General features: G+C 55.2%; 3 protein-coding genes across 4 annotated transcripts in view; 1 reads left to right on the top strand and 2 right to left on the bottom strand.

Annotated features, from left to right (window-relative positions):
- Positions 1-315: 315 nt before the first annotated feature.
- On the bottom strand, positions 316-6,702 carry TMEM198 (transmembrane protein 198). The gene is made up of 5 exons (XM_012802231.2): positions 6,315-6,702; positions 5,798-6,002; positions 2,171-2,746; positions 894-1,096; positions 316-538 (listed from the first exon to the last, which is right to left on the bottom strand). Exons 2-5 carry the CDS (start codon positions 5,961-5,963, stop codon positions 401-403), a joined length of 1,083 nt encoding a protein of 360 aa, XP_012657685.1. The 5' UTR covers positions 5,964-6,002; positions 6,315-6,702; the 3' UTR covers positions 316-400.
- Positions 6,703-6,807: 105 nt separating this feature from the next.
- CHPF (chondroitin polymerizing factor) lies at positions 6,808-11,685 on the top strand. Of its 2 annotated transcripts, none has more exons than XM_003784914.3 (4): positions 6,808-7,474; positions 8,469-9,042; positions 9,453-9,632; positions 9,976-11,685. In XM_003784914.3, exons 1-4 carry the CDS (start codon positions 7,161-7,163, stop codon positions 11,233-11,235), a joined length of 2,328 nt encoding a protein of 775 aa, XP_003784962.1. In that variant the 5' UTR covers positions 6,808-7,160; the 3' UTR covers positions 11,236-11,685. The 2 variants fall into 2 exon arrangements, with proteins under 2 accessions (XP_003784962.1, XP_023366072.1); XM_023510304.1 differs by lacking the exon at positions 6,808-7,474 and adding an exon at positions 7,489-8,249.
- Positions 11,686-12,551: 866 nt separating this feature from the next.
- ASIC4 (acid sensing ion channel subunit family member 4) overlaps positions 12,552-15,718 on the bottom strand; it is a 20,834-nt gene continuing 17,667 nt past the window's right edge. Inside the window, 5 exon segments of the mRNA XM_023510305.1 lie at positions 12,552-12,665; positions 12,865-12,969; positions 13,264-13,343; positions 13,426-13,517; positions 14,526-14,679. Of these exon segments, the coding sequence (XP_023366073.1) occupies positions 12,552-12,665; positions 12,865-12,969; positions 13,264-13,343; positions 13,426-13,517; positions 14,526-14,679 (545 nt within the window).

The following is a 15,718-nucleotide window of genomic DNA, read 5'->3' on the forward strand; positions in this document are numbered from 1 at the left end:
AGGATCCCAGCAGTGGGAGAGGAGCCCGGGCCAAACCTGGAGAAGCCCTACCAATCAGAAATCTAAGGCAAGGGTCCCAGTGTCCCCTCCAAGCCTACCCACCCCCACACACATACACACACATGAACACACAGGCAACATACTCACAACCCTGAGCACACTCCAATGGGGCTTATACCCCAGGTTCCTCAGGAGCCCCTTCAGAGCTTGGCAGGGGGCTTTCCCCTCAGGCCAGGCCTAGCCTGAGACAGATCCTCCCTCTAGTGGCCAGGCCAGCCCTCTCTAGGGAGGGAAGAGGGACAGCCAAAGGCTGCAGGGTGGGGTGGGGCTGGGGGTGGGGGGGCTGGATGGTGGCCTGGCAGAGCTGGTGACTGCAGAGTCTAAACAGGCAGGGATACTGCTATACCCGCACAGGGGGGCCTGAGCAGGCTGTCAGTGGCCCCCGGGACCCATACTCATAGTCCGTGTCTGTGGGCGAGGCCATGAAGGAGCTCAGTGAGCTCCCTGTCTGCCGGTCTCGGAAGCTCTGGATGTAGCTCTGTACAGGAGTAAACATAGGTGTGAGAGTTCTATAGCAGACTGCTGCCCTGAAAGCCACCTCTTTCTGTAGCCCCACAAGCCTGATAGTCCCCCAGACTGCCATAGACGTAGGACCTAACCACTCCCAGAGTCTCCACAACATACCACATCCCACTTAAAATCCATACTCAGGACACCTTTCCCTCAATCCCAAAGCTAGGCCTACCAGGCCCCTGGTATAGGGGTTCCAATGGGTGGACAAGCAATAAGTCTTCTAGACAGCAACCAGCTTCTGGGGAAAGCCCAGTCCTGCTTGGAGCAGTCTGCGTACTTTTTTCTCCCTTATCTGGGCTGGAGGGATACAGGGTGCTCACCGGGGAGAGAACATCCCCATTGAAGCGTTTGATGGGCACTGGCCTGCGTCGATAAGCAGGGTCAGGGGGCCCAGGCCTTGGAGGAGCACGGGGACCTCTGGGGGGAGCTCGAGGGGGCCTTTTTTTCCGCCGCTTCTCCTTGCGCTCTTCTTGCTGCCGAATCCGCATCAGCTGTACACGTCGTCGCTGCCGGCTGATGACCACTGTGGAGGGATGGGCACAGAAGGCTCTCAGAGGCCCACGTGCCTCATCTCCCCCAAGCCCTCCCTCTTTCTTCCCACCCTGAGGCTCCAGACTTCCAGATTCCCCTTGTGCAGAACCCCCACCACCACCTCATTGCTTCCTTTTTTGGTCTCCCACTTCTCAGATGGGACTTCCTGCTGTTTTTTTTTTTTCTTCCAAAGTTCTTTATAGAAGATTCCTAGACTTCTAGGTACCCCCTTCCTTCTGTTACCCCTCTCCCAATCCTGAGCTATAGGTGACTCACCTAGGCCAGTACCATCATCTTTCCACTGGACACCCACAGAAGCTTCCTCATAGGCTTCCCCCTCTGCTTCCTCCCTCCCATGCTTTGGACACTCAGCAGCAGAATGAGCACACTAAAAGTAACATTAGAATCTATCTTCCCCTACTTTAAACTCTCCAGTGACATCTCCTTGTCCTAATAAAAAAGTCATCATTGTAGCCCAGAGGGCATCCAGGATCAGGCTGACTCCCAAACCTTACCTACTGCACTCCAGCCCACTTACCCAAGTCAAGCTCATTCCCTCTCAGGGCCCTCACATTGCTGTCTCTCTTCTCTAGCTCTTTGCATGTCTGGCCCCTTATCCTTCAGCTCTCTGCTTACATGTTCACCTCCTTCAAGCAGCCTGACTTGGCCAACCTAATTATAATAGCCTTCCTATGTCACTCTTTCATATAACCCTGTGTATCTCTTTCGTATCACTCTGCACACAAATGATCTTATTTGTTTGTATGTCTGTTATCTGTCTCATGCCCACCCCAAATGTACACCCATAAGGGCAAGGACCTTTTCCATTTTGTCTCTTCTGTCCCCTCAGTGCCTAGAATGAGGTCAGCACAAAGTTCTATACATTGTCATGGAGAGAATGGTGGCACTTGGGTCCTATCATCCCAGACCTTGAGCAAGTCAGCTCTCTGACCCCATAACGCTTTCTGCTGCTGATGTGTACAGCTTCTGTCCACCACTCCCTCAGCCTTCCACTTATCCCTGGACACCTTCTCTTCTTATGCCCACCTTGGCTTTGCCCTCTCACCTTCGGTGTGGGTGTCCCCCTCGGCCGTCACCCGCCACTGCACCAGAACACCCATCAGGCTGAGCAGGGGCCAGAGAGCCAGCAGGGCCCAGCTCCGCCAGCAGAGAGGGGGCACAGGGGCGGCCCGTAGACGCTCCACCACGTAGCGCCCCAGCAGTAGCAGCTCAGCAAAGTAGTCAGCAGCGGTGGCGATGAGCGCAGCACCAGTCACTGCGGTGGCCAGGGTGGTGAGTGGGCGGGGCCAACGCAGAGTGAGCAGGGCACAGAGCAGACCGCCCCCCAGCAGCAGACCCAGTGGACCCCACACAGAGCCTGGCTGGTAGTAGGGTGCGGAGCCCAGCAGGGCGGCAGCAGCGAGCAGCAGCCCGAGCAGCAGCCCCACCAGGAAGAGGCCCACGCTGCGCACCAGCATGGCCACGAGCCCGCAGAGCAGCCCGATGCCCAATGCAATGCCTGCACTCGCCCCAGCGCTCAGCTGCGTCTCCAGCACTCGCTCTCGGTAGCACAGGAGGAAGATGACCACTGAACCAAACAGCAACCCAGTGAGGAAGAGTACTGCCTTGAAGCAGCGGTAACCTAGAGGGGAACAGGGGCTAGTAAGGGGCCAAAATGAGGTCATCAGGCTGGAGGGAGAAGGTCAGAGGGGTCAAGGACATGGGATCACGGGGAACTGGAGAGAAGGATGCTAAGATCAGAGAATTAGAGGTCACTGAGGTCATGAGAGCATTAGTGATGGGGCCATTGAGGTCAGGGGAGGTCAGAGAGATATAGCCATTGTGGGTCACTGGGAAAACAATCATTGAGATAATGATTTGGGATCTTTGAGGGGTATAAGAGTCAGGATAGATCACTAGAGTCAAGAGTCAATAATTGGTCATTGGGGTCACTGAGATCAGAGGGTTCAGAGAGAGAAGTCACTGGAATCACAGGGGGATTGGTAAGAGTCAATGGGGAGCTGGGCATTGTGGCTTATGCTTTACAACACTTGGGGAGGCTAAATCAGAAGGATCACTTGAAACCAGGAGTTTGAGACCAGCCTGGGCAACATAGTGAGAACTTGCATCTACAAAATATTTTTAAAAATTAGCTGAGCGTGGTGGCATATGCCTGTAGTCCCAGCTACTCAAGAGGCTGAGGCAGGAGGACTGCTTGAGGCTGCAGTGAGCTATGATTGTGCTACTGCACTCCAGCCTGGGTGACAGAGTGAGACCCTGTCACAAAAGAAAGTAAAAGAGTCACTGGAGCAGGGCACAGTGGCTCACACCTATAATCCTGGTGCTCTGGGAGGCTGAGGCAGGTGGATTGCCTGAGCTAATAGGTTCGAGGCCAGCCTGAGCTGGAGGGAGACCCCTGCTTCTAAAAATAGCCAGGCGCTGTGGTGGGTGCCTGTAGTCGCATCTACTTGGGAGCTTGAGGCAAGAGAGTCACTTAAGCCCAAGAATTTGAGGTTGCTGTGAGCTATGACACTACAGCACTCTACCAAGGGCTACAAAGTAAGACTCTGTCTCAAAATAAATAAATAAATAGTCATTGGGGACTTTGGGGATTATTTAGAGACAGGAGGTATTAGGAAATCAGAACAAACTTGAGATATGGAGGCAACACAGGTTTAGAAAGATGAGGTCTTTGAGGGATCACAGGGCTTCAGAGATATGGTATCAATGGAAGATTACAAAGGACAGAGAAGCAGGGTTATTGGGAAGGGGTTCCAAGAAATGAGGGTTTTGCAGTTCCAGAGGGTTGAAAGAGGTGGAATCACTGAGAGTATTAAAGAGTTTGTGAGAGAGTGGAGCACTGAGGTCAAAGAAATGTGATTATTGAAATTACAATATGGGGTGGGGATCAGATGATAAGGTTATAGGGATCAGAGCTAGGAGAAATAGCAGGAATCAGAGGAATGGGAGGTAATGAGATAGCAGTAGAGGGGGTAGAGGGGGTCACTAGGGCTTATGTGGGGTTATAGAGAATCAAGGAGGGGGGAATAGTGGTTGTAGAGTTTAAGAAATAAGGAAGTCAGAGATGGAGGGGAAGTATCAGAGTCCAGGAGAACTGTGACCTTTCTCTGAGGTCAGAGAGAGAAGTAGGGCACGGACAAGGGCTCACAGTCTAAGAGCCTGGTAATGCTGGCATCCAAGTGGGGTAGGATGTCAGGCAAACCCAAGAGAAGAAATATGGGGCTGCACTGAGCAACACGCAGAAAGAGTAAATATGGATAGTGGAGGGGTTAAGATGATATAGATTCCTCGGAGGCCCAGAACATGTCCTGAACCCATAGTGGGCACTTCTTCCTGCCTACTCTGCAGTTTTTCAGCTCAGAGTTTGGGGGAGGAAATGGTGGGACCATCTGGCTGCCATCTACCCACCCATTCTAGGAGGAGGTTTGGAGGCTTCAGAGCACAAATCTTACACTACGTCTTCCCAGCCTGAAACCCAACCCCATAGCCTCTTTTAGACCACTGGTTCCAGTCACCTATAAATCTCCTCCTGGAGGCTTTCTTTGGGTCCCCAATCCACAGAGCCTACTTTTTTTTTTTTTTTTTTTTTTGGAGACAGAGTCTCACTTTGTCCCCCTGTGTAGAATACCATGGCATGATAGCTCACAGCAACCTCAAATCCTGGGCTCAAGTGATTCTCTTGTGTCAGCCTCCTGAGTAGCTGGGACTACAAATGCCCACCACAATACCCTGATATATATTTTTTTAGAGATAGGGTCTCACTCTTGCTTAGGCTGGTTTCAAACTCCTGAGCTCAAGCAATCCACCCACCTCAGCCTCCCACAGTGCTAGGATTACAGGTGTGAGCTACCGCACCCAGCCCTCGCAGAGCCTACTCTTGTCTCTTAAGTTCTGTTACTCTTGCTATAGAGTTGCTGGGCACTTACCCCATGCTGCCACTAGCACATATGGCAACTTTGTGCAAATTAGAAAAAGATGTGCCTTTCTCTAGGCAAAGCAACCTTATGCCAAGGACTAGAATTTGTCAAACAAAGCATGAGCTAGATTTCAGTCCTACTTGCCTATTCAGCTGAACTCCCTTCTTCAGTATTCATCTTGTAAAACAGTTCACAGCACCCCTGATTATCAGCTCCTTCTTTGCAGGCAATCTCATGTATGTAACTACCATATGTTAGCTCCTCTAACATATATCAGGTATGAATGTTAAGGAGTCTTTCTCCCCCAAAGACAATATACCCTGAGGTAAAGTACCATGTCTAATCACTCTGCTTAGTGTTTTCAGTGCCTCCTAGCACAGGAACCCAACACATCTTTACCACAATAGCTACCATTTACTGCGTGCCTATTAATTCTCATAATGATCCTAAGTGAGACAAATATTGTTCCCATTATTCTGATGAGAAAACTGAGGCTCAGACAAGTTAATGTGCCCAAGTCGTCATAATTAGTAAGTACAGAGCTAAGTTCAAACTCAAACATGTTTAATTTAAAAACCTGCATTGTTTAGAATCTAGAGTATAGATAATCAATGAACATGAGTAGGATGAAAGAAAAAGAAAAGAAAGAGGGTTATTCACGATGGTGGTGGTAGTATTCCAGGAATATTTGGGGGCCCCAGAAAAAACTTGGGGAAAATGGGGAGCCCAGGTGAGGGATGAGATGGGGATCTCACCGAAGAAGCAGTAGACGACTCCAAACAAACAGCACATGATGCAGACGAGGGCCGGCAGTGCCTGGTACCTGCGCTCCAGGGGCTGTTCACAAGGTGCACCCCAAAAGGTGTCATCTGGCTCAGGAGGCAGCAGCTGGAACCGCAGAGTTGCCACAGTGCCCGGCATAATGCTGGGAATGAAAGGGAGTCAACCTCCCAGGTAAACCTGACAGAAGGGAAGTTAGTGTCAAGGAGGAGTCCTGGGTCCTCACCAAGATGGGAGCGGGAGTGGAAGAACTCAGCAAGGACACAGTGGACAAAGGAGTGGTGCCCACATCATGCAGCTCTGGAGGCTTCCCTGGGATGGGGAGGGGGGCAGAAACAAAGGGAGACAAAACTCCTTGGCTAGATGGGGCTGGGATAAAGTTAAAAGGGGCATGGTGTGGGGGATAAGGACAGCGTGCTGCCGTGAGCCAGTGAGGAGGCAGCTAGGAGATTCATCTGTGGGCGGCTAAATCTGGGATTGTCCAAGATTTACCTGGGCTGGATGCGACCAGAGCTTCTGAGCGAAAGAAGCTGTGCAGGGGCTGGAGTGGCTAGAGTTCTGGCGCTCCAGAGGCTCCAACTGACTAGGGTCCGGGAAAAGTCCGCCTTGTTGGGAACGGGGCCTCTGGGCCGGAGAGAACGGTCTCTGGGCGGCGGCGTCGCCGCTCCACCTCCAACACCAGCTGGTATTCCAGTCCCGCGGCGTCCGAGGACTCGGACTGGGCCTAGGGAAGGGAAAGGAGCAGAAGCAGGAGCTGGGGCTCAGGCCGCCCCAGAGCCGCGGCCCCATGCCCTGAGCCCGCCCGCGGCCTTTGGTGCTGATGGACAGCTCCGGCCTCTGCTTCTGACGTCACTCAGGGCGCACCATCTAGGCAGGGGCGGGATGCTTCTGACGTCACCCAGGACGCACCAACCACGCCAGAGGGAGGCAGAGGACTCCGCCCCCGGCGTCTCCTGCTCCCGCACTGAGGAGGGGGCACTTCCGGGGGTCCTTCCTCCTTAACCTCCCCCTTCTCCTCCCTCTCCGGTAGCTAGAACCTTAGACCCCACCCCGGGGGCGGGGCGCTCGCAGTGACACGTCGGACAGCGGCTGAAGCGGCTGAGGCTTCGGTGCCAAGCGCAGCAACACCGCACGGAACCGAGCAGCGACTAGAGAAGGATTCAAGCGCGGCACAGGGGATTCGGCTCGGGCCTCTGGCTCTGGTCGGCGGGGAGGGAGCGGGCCTGCCCGCTGGGCCCGGGCCCTCCGGATCCGCCCCCTCCCCGGTCCCGCCCCCTTGTAGCCTTCCCCGGCTGCTCTGGGGTTTCGCCCCGGCCCGGGGCCCGCGGTCCGGGCGCCATGCGGGCATCGCTGCTGCTGTCGGTGCTACGGCCCGCAGGGCCCGTGGCCGTGGGCATCTCCCTAGGCTTCACTCTGAGCCTGCTCAGCGTTACCTGGGTGGAAGAGCCGTGCGGCCCAGGCCCGCCCCAACCCGGAGACTCTGAGCTGCCTCCGCGCGGCAATACGAACGCGGCGCGCCGGCCCAACTCGGTGCATCCTGGAGCCGAGCGCGAGAGGCCCGGGGACGGCGCAGGCGCCGGGGAGAACTGGGAGCCTCGTGTCTTGCCCTACCACCCTGCACAGCCCGGCCAGGCCGCCAAAAAGGCCATCAGGTAGTGATCCGTTACGTTCCCTCCACCCTCTAGGCACCGGCCGGGACGCGCGCGCGTAGGGGAGGCTGCCGAGGGCCGGATCAGGCTCCGGAAGGAACGAGCTGGCCGGCCAGGAAGTCTTTGAGCCGCGATAACTTCCAATAGTCCTGCTTCCCAGGAGACGTGGGGCCAGACTGACCCTTTTCTGGGCCCCGTCCGGGCCTGGGCTGAACTTGCCAATCTCTGTCCTAAACCAGCTCGACCTGATGGTCCCCCAAAGATCCTCTTAGCTTCCCGGCTAGTCTGCTGGATTTAGATAAATGACTGATATATACAGTGAGTGTATAGAGAGAGAGAAGAAGAAAGGAGAAAACTAGGGTTTACCTCTGTCTGGTTCTGAGTGGCCACCTCAGGGTGCAGTGAGGGAAATGACTGCTGGTGACTTGATATAATTTCTAAGTAACAAAGTTTCAAATTCCACTTCTGCAACTCACCTTCTGCCTAGTAACGGTAAGTTGCTAGAACCCAAGTCCCAGTTTGCCCCCCACCCCAGACATATTAATTCCTATGCCATACATTCCTTTAAATCATATATGTGAGATATTTGGGATACATAGTATGTCAAACATTTAGTAGGTGTTTTAAATAAATACAGTCAGTCCCGTTTTACAGATGTCTCAGATTAAATGTGTTCAAGGACCCAACTACGAAGTAGTGAAACCAGGAATCAGACCCACAATTTCTCTCTTATATCTGTATGAATAGTGGCATCTTCCAAATGCAAAGCACTATATAGGTAAGACTAATATTTCACTTAAGTTGTTATGACCCCTGGGAGAGAGGTGGTTTTTTTTGTTGTTGTTGTTGTTGTTGTTGTTGTTTTGTTTTTTTAGAGAGAGATTTTGTTTTTATCCTGGTCATAGGTGAGAAAAAAGACACAAAGAAAATGCCAGAATCTACATTTTCTTGCCTGCTCAGTTTTCTTTTCGGTAACTTTGTGCGTCCTCTCCCCCAGGACCCGCTACATCAGCACGGAGCTGGGCATCAGGCAGAGGCTGCTTGTGGCAGTACTGACCTCACAGGCCACATTGCCCACTCTGGGTGTGGCTGTGAACCGTACTCTGGGGCACCGACTAGAGCGTGTAGTGTTCCTGACAGGCGTACGGGGCCGCCGGGCACCACCTGGCATGGCTGTGGTGACCCTGGGCGAGGAACGTCCCATAGGGCACCTGCACTTGGCGCTGCGCCACCTGCTGGAGCAGCATGGAGACGACTTTGACTGGTTCTTCCTGGTGCCAGACACCACCTACACCGAGGCGCACGGACTGGCACGCCTAACTGGCCGCCTCAGCCTGGCCTCTGCTGCCCACCTCTATCTGGGCCGGCCCCAGGACTTCATTGGTGGAGAGCCCACACCAGGCCGTTACTGCCATGGTGGCTTCGGGGTGCTGCTGTCCCGCACACTGCTGCAGCAGTTGCGCCCCCACCTGGAAGGCTGCCGTAACGATATCGTCAGTGCACACCCAGATGAGTGGCTGGGACGCTGCATTCTTGATGCCACGGGAGTGGGCTGCACTGGCGACCATGAGGTAGGATGACAAGCTACCCCACTGGTGTTTCCTATATGAGCTTGTGCCCTTTCCTTTGAGAAGCAAAAGGGTAGTGGAGATACAGACCTGAGTTTCCATGCCAGTCCTGTCATTTTCTATCCTTGTCACCCTGGGTAAATTCCTAAATCTCCTAAGCTTCAGTGTTTGTTATGATTTTATTTGGGTCCTTTCACAGCTCTGAAACAGGATGCATGCCCATTCACAGATGAGCTAGCAGAGGCTTGCCTAAGATCATACAAACTCACAACTGATTGAAGTACACTGAAAATCCACAGAAATCTGACTCCAAGTTCACAACAGGTCTTAGGAAGAGGAGATGAGATACTCATTGTGAGACAAGGGGAAAGACAATCCATCCCATTATAGATACTTTCACTTCCTCTTCCCAGGGTGTACATTATAGCTATCTGGAGCTGAGCCCTGGGGAACCTGTGCAAGAGGGGGACCCTCGTTTCCGCAGTGTCCTGACAGCCCACCCTGTACATGACCCTGTGCACATGTATCAGCTGCACCAAGCTTTTGCCCGAGCTGAGCTGGAACGCACATACCAGGAGATCCAGGAGTTACAGGTATGGTCTGGGCCTGGGAGGGGGGAGCAGAATGGTGAGGGGAACAGGGTCTGAGAGGTCTCAGAGATGCCAGAGAAAGAAAAATGTTAGTGCCAGAATTGCAGAACAAACCTACCTCCCAGCCCCTCTTTCCTCATTCTCTGAGGAGCCTCCAGAAACCTTCCTTTAAACTTTTAGGCTTCTTCCTTCTTTAGGGAAAGGAAAGATGGGGGCTGTGGGTAGGCAGAAGTTGGCAGGGGCCTGGGGCCTCTTCCTGAGTGGCACTTGCTGCCTACCTCATCCTCTAGCTCTGTGCTGACCCCTCTCGTCTCCCCCTTGCTTATGGCCTGCATCTCTGTCCCAGTGGGAAATCCAGAACACCAGCCATCTGGCAGTTGATGGGGAGCGGGCAGCTGCCTGGCCTGTGGGCATCCCAGCACCATCCCGCCCAGCCTCTCGCTTTGAGGTGCTGCGCTGGGACTACTTCACGGAGCAGCATGCTTTCTCCTGCGCTGATGGCTCACCCCGCTGCCCATTGCGTGGGGCTGATCGGGCTGATGTGGCTGATGTCCTGGGAGCAGCCCTGGAGGAACTCAATCGCCGCTACCACCCGGCCCTGCGGCTCCAGAAGCAGCAGCTGGTTAATGGTTACCGCCGTTTTGATCCAGCCCGTGGTATGGAGTACATGCTGGACTTGCAGCTGGAGGCCCTGACCCCTCAGGGTGGCCGGTGGCCCCTCACTCACCGGGTGCAGCTGCTCCGGCCTCTGAGCCGTGTGGAGATCTTACCTGTGCCCTATGTCACTGAGGCCTCCCGTCTCACTGTGCTGCTGCCTCTGGCTGCAGCTGAGCGTGACCTGGCCCCTGGCTTCCTGGAGGCCTTTGCCACTGCAGCATTAGAGCCTGGTGATGCTGCAGCAGCCCTGACCCTGTTGCTACTGTATGAGCCACGCCAGGCCCAGCGGGCAGCCCATGCAGATGTCTTTGCACCTGTCAAGGCCCACGTGGCAGAGCTGGAACGGCGTTTCCCCGGTGCCCGGGTGCCATGGCTCAGTGTGCAGACATCTGTACCCTCACCACTGCGCCTCATGGATCTGCTCTCCAAGAAGCACCCACTGGACACCTTGTTCCTGCTGGCCGGGCCAGACACGGTGCTCACACCTGACTTCCTGAACCGCTGCCGCATGCATGCCATCTCTGGTTGGCAGGCCTTCTTCCCCATGCACTTCCAAGCCTTCCACCCAGCTGTGGCCCCACCACAAGGCCCTGGGCCACCAGAGCTGGGCCGCGACACAGGCCGCTTTGATCGCCAGGTGGCCAGCGAGGCCTGCTTCTACAACTCTGACTACGTGGCAGCCCGTGGGCGACTGGCAGCGGCCTTAGAGCAGGAGGAGGAGCTGCTGGAGAGCCTGGATGTATACGAGCTGTTCCTGCGTTTCTCGGGACTGCATGTGCTGCGGGCAGTGGAGCCAGCACTACTACAGCGCTACCGGGCCCAGACATGCAGTGCCCGGCTCAGTGAAGATCTGTACCACCGCTGCCGCCAGAGCATGCTTGAAGGCCTTGGCTCCCGAACCCAGCTGGCCATGCTGCTCTTTGAGCAGGAGCAGGGCAACAGCACCTGACCCTGCCCTGTGTTCCTGAGCCCTGGCACAGCCGTACCACACCCTGCTCCTCCTCAACACCTGGAGACACCTGCCAGCCTCGCCAGACAGGGCTGGCCATAGCCTCTTTCCCCAGGGCAGCCCACTGGTCCCCTCTCTCTGGCTTGTGGGTCCTTGGGCTCAGGACAAGCTCTGGGAGAGGTGCCACCAGAGCCATGCCCTTCTGACCCCAAATCCAATCTCCCTGCCCCCTTGACACTGCTGATTCAGGCTGTGGCCTCCGTGTATTTATGCAGTACATTCTGCCTGACACCAGCCCCACCTCAGGGTCAGGCCCTGGGTTCTGGGCTGTAGATGAGCTGTTGAGAAAGGGAAAGCTGAGGGAGGAGGGGAGCATCTCCCAACTTCTCCATTCTGGACCCCTGACGAAGCTGCCTGCCCTTAATAAACAGGCTGAGTGTGGACTAGTGATTCTAAGGCTTTGAAAGTGAGCATGGGGGAGGGAGGGCTGACTGGGGACGAAGGCTCCCTTGTCCCTGCTGGAGCCCTCATTTCCTTTTACCCAGGACCAAGTCATGCATGTGCCCAGCCCCTCCCCAGGCCCCAGCATGTGCTTGGTCACATATACACACAGAGGATTCTTTATGCCTCTTTATTCCCAATTTCATCAGCACTTTATAAAATCAGACTGGAGAGAGAGGGGCCTGAGAAGGCTGCCTTCCCACTCCAGCTCAGCCAAGGCTGGCAGGTCCCCCGCCCCTTCCCTGTGGAGGGACTTTGGGACCAGGATTAGTGCAGGGGGAACTGGGAGCTGGGCCAGGCCTGCTGGGCTACCTATTCTCCCTGCCAAGAAGGGAGGTTGGCCCAGAATGGGGCAGGAAGTAGGGCCAGCCCAGCACTCCTCAGTCCTGGGGGCTCTCCTCTCCTGCTGACATTTAGGCTGGGGCTCTGGCTATTCTGAATCACCCACCCTTATACCCCCACCCATCTTCTACATCTGCCTCCCCCCCCAGCCCTCCCTAAATATATACAAATGTACAGAATGTCCCACCTCTGCTGGGGTGGGCTCTATCCTCCACCTCCCTCTCTCCTTTCCTCCCTTCCCCTCCACAGGTGCCCACAGTCTGGTCTTTAGCCCTCCCTAGGCACCAGCCTGGGGGTGGGGGATACAAAGAAGGACGCCGGTGCAAAGCTGAATCCTGGCCCTCACAGGGAGCACCACCCTCCCCTGAGCCCTTGGCTGCCCCCAGGCCTCTGGCCCAGGAGCAGGAGGAGAATCTGCTAGGGATCTGGGAAGGGGCCCCAGACTTCTGGGTCCTTTCAGACACAACACCATCCTAGCAAGCAAAGTCTTCAAAGAGGCCTCCTGGGGGGCCGTGGGGGTGGTGGTGGTTGGGGAGCAGGCTGCTGGCCCCCCCGCCCTCAGCACAGCCCCGGCCTGGGCAGGGACTCTGCAAGATGAAGGGAGAATGGGGCAGAGAGAGCTCAAGTGGTGCCTTCAGCCTGAGGCACCCAGGCTTTCCTTGTCTCCTGGGGCAAAGGCTCTGGGAAAGCCCAGGGACCCCTCCCACAGGCTAGTCCAGAAACAGTAGGATTACCCAGCCCCGGGGAGAGGGTGCTCACTACACACTCCACAGAGCTTGTCCTCACCTGCTCCTTCAGCTCCTGCAGCCCCAAGGTAGAGATTCCCCCAGTGGAGGTCCGCAGAGGGGTCTTGGGACGCCGCCATACCCGCTTTAGTCGGTCCCAGGACACCTTGGGGTTCAGGGTAGGGGGACAGTAGTTTCAGGAAATTTAGTTGAGGAGAACAGAGTGTCTTCCCAGGTCAGTTCCGAAGACTTGCCACTGTAATAAACCCTGGAAACCCTGCTGTCTGCCCACAGCCTTCTTGCTCCTCCAGGGAGCACCTGAGGCCTTCCCGTCAGTCAGGGCACCTTGGCACAGAACCCAAGATTGACTTCCCAGCCAGATCAGTCCCAGCAGGGAGCCTGTGCCACCCCCTCTGCTTTCCCACAGCCCCACCCTTGTCCCCTACTCTCCAGCCCTTGCCTCATAGATGTAGTCAAGGATTTCCAGCAGGGTGAGGATGCTGGCCCCAATGAACAGGCCCATCTGTCCCCCGAGGTCTCCTGGGAAGCAGGAGAGCAGGGTCAGAGGAAGCCAGCTGGGCCAGCCCACCCTCCACATGCTGTGGGAGGGGCTGAGTCTCACCCAGCAGGGCCGACAGGCCATAGGCTGCTCGCTGCTCCACAGCTTCAGAGGTCAGAGCCTCGAAAAAGACATCTAGCACCAGGAAATTCTCCCTGTGGAGACAGGAAATGGGGTATCCGTATGGGGTCACTGGGATTCCCTGCACTAGGGAGTAGTGACAACAGCCCCAGACTCCCAAAGGCTGTGAGGGGAGGCAGTCCTCTGTTGTGTGTGTGTGTGTTAACTTCATGTCCTTGGGTAGCAAAGGGCCCAGCAGAGCAAAATGAAATTCCTGCACCTGAAGGATTCTGTCCTGCCTCTGAAGCAGCAGATACTGTCATTTTGTCTCATCCTTAGAAACTTTAGTGGCTCCCTACCGCCCATCTGTCCACTCCAAAATTCCTCAACTTTCAAAACGGCTGCACCTTCTTATCCAAGCTGCTTTCTTCACTGCTGCTCTCCACACCACCTACTTCTCAGGCCCTGCACCATCCCATAGGTCTCTAAATGGGATGCCTCCCATCTTTCCTCCTCTTATAGACCCAAACCCAGGGTCCTCAGAGGCTCAGCCCAGGCCTCCCCTGCTTGTGTTCCTCCACCGTGGCCTAGGAATCAGTCCTGCACCATCAAATGTGAGCTCATTCACAAACTGCGCCATGGGTTGTGTGTCCTAATCATCTGTCCCTGCAAGACCTAGTACTGGGCATTATCAATTTGCTGCAGGGTATCAGACCAAGGCTCAATGTGGCCCATCCTGCCTCAGCCTGCAGACCCCTGTGCCCCTCCCACCTTGCCCCTCAGCACCACACTGTCACTACCATGCATGTAATGGCTCCCAGGTTGCTGGAGGAGAAAGACACATAAACAAAGGAGTCTAAAACAATAAAGTATATAGAGTGACAGATAGGTACAGGGCACTGTGCTGTGGGAGCTCAGATGAGGTGTTTGGCCTTGGAAGAGCCTCCCTGGAGGTGGAGACACAGGATGTGACTTAAACAATGGATGGGGGTTGGTTAGAAGAAAAGGACTGTGAAAGGCATTCCTGGCAGAAATCTCATCCTGAGTAAAGATGCAGCTCAATTCCAGTCTCCACCATGCCCCAGGCACGTGCACACACACACCGTATGTAGGTCTCGTTGCGGTTGTATTTCCTTGCCAGGTACCGAGCTGAGCCTCTGTTGGGGATCTTGACCATGGAGATTTCTTTCCCATAGCGCGTCAGGTTGCAGGGTGTAGGGCAGAAACAGGGGCCCTCGGAGCCCCCACCCAGGGAGTCTGCAACACAGAGGCACCAACTGCAGTGGGAGTAGAGCAGGGGGACATGAAGGCCCACGAGCTGCAGGGAGGAGGCACAGGGGCTGTCCTGAGCAGGTATGTCCACACTGAGGGCCTTTACTGACCCACTGTGGCACTCCTAGGAAGACCAGCTGGGGGGTCCCCTCCTGGACCAGCTTCAGATAACCCAAAAAAGCAGGTACAGGCAGAACCCCCCGGCACCCTCCCACAGGCTTATCCATCTGTCTTCTAGCCTTCAGGGACAGAGAGGTCCTCATGACTCAGAGGGTGGACAGAGCCAATCCCCTGAAGTTAATCAACTGCATGAGCCCTCAGATATGCAAGGAGACGTGGAAAGGATGCTGAGATGGATGGGTGGATGGAACAGAACATACAGACAGACAGGATTTATGCCCTTGGTATGCAGGATTTTCTCTACTTGTGTGTTTAAATCTACTCTCCTCTCTCCTCTACCTTGCTCTGTGCCCCAAGAGGCTGATCTCCATCAAGTTGTATCATGTAGAATCCCTTGTCCTCTGGGCAGGGTTTGACCAACCAGAGGCCCCCAGCAGGATGAGAAGGTAGGAGGGGAGAGACCCCACGTCATTTTTTCCTCCTGGCTTCTCACTGCCAATTGGCAGAGGCTGAGTTCCTCCAGCCACGCTGCTGTCAGCTGGCCCTCTCAGATGTCATAGGTCCCTCTTGGGTTGCACAGAGCTCCCCTCCTCTCCCCCTGTAGGCCTAGGGGGCAGAGGTGAAGACTCCCTGGTGTTGCTAGCTTTGGACTCTCACGATGCCTTGTGATCCCATTACCCTTGTCATGTCATCTGTTTCTTCACTGAACATTCTTCAATCACTTTGACAGATGCAGGTGGTGTGGGGAACAGAGGTCTGGATGTGACATTCTGCTGCTCAACTTTTCAAACCCACCCCCAAAGCCCCAGCACATCTGAATTACTGCAGTGAGCACCCAGCCAGTCCCTTGCTTTGAATCCTCCCCTCACACATTCTGTACATCCCAGCAGACTCACCTTCTCCC

The sequence above is a fragment of the Otolemur garnettii genome, unplaced genomic scaffold, assembly GCF_000181295.1.
Source record: "Otolemur garnettii isolate 467f Iridium unplaced genomic scaffold, OtoGar3 scaffold00013, whole genome shotgun sequence".
In the NCBI taxonomy this organism is placed as follows: domain Eukaryota; kingdom Metazoa; phylum Chordata; class Mammalia; order Primates; family Galagidae; genus Otolemur; species Otolemur garnettii.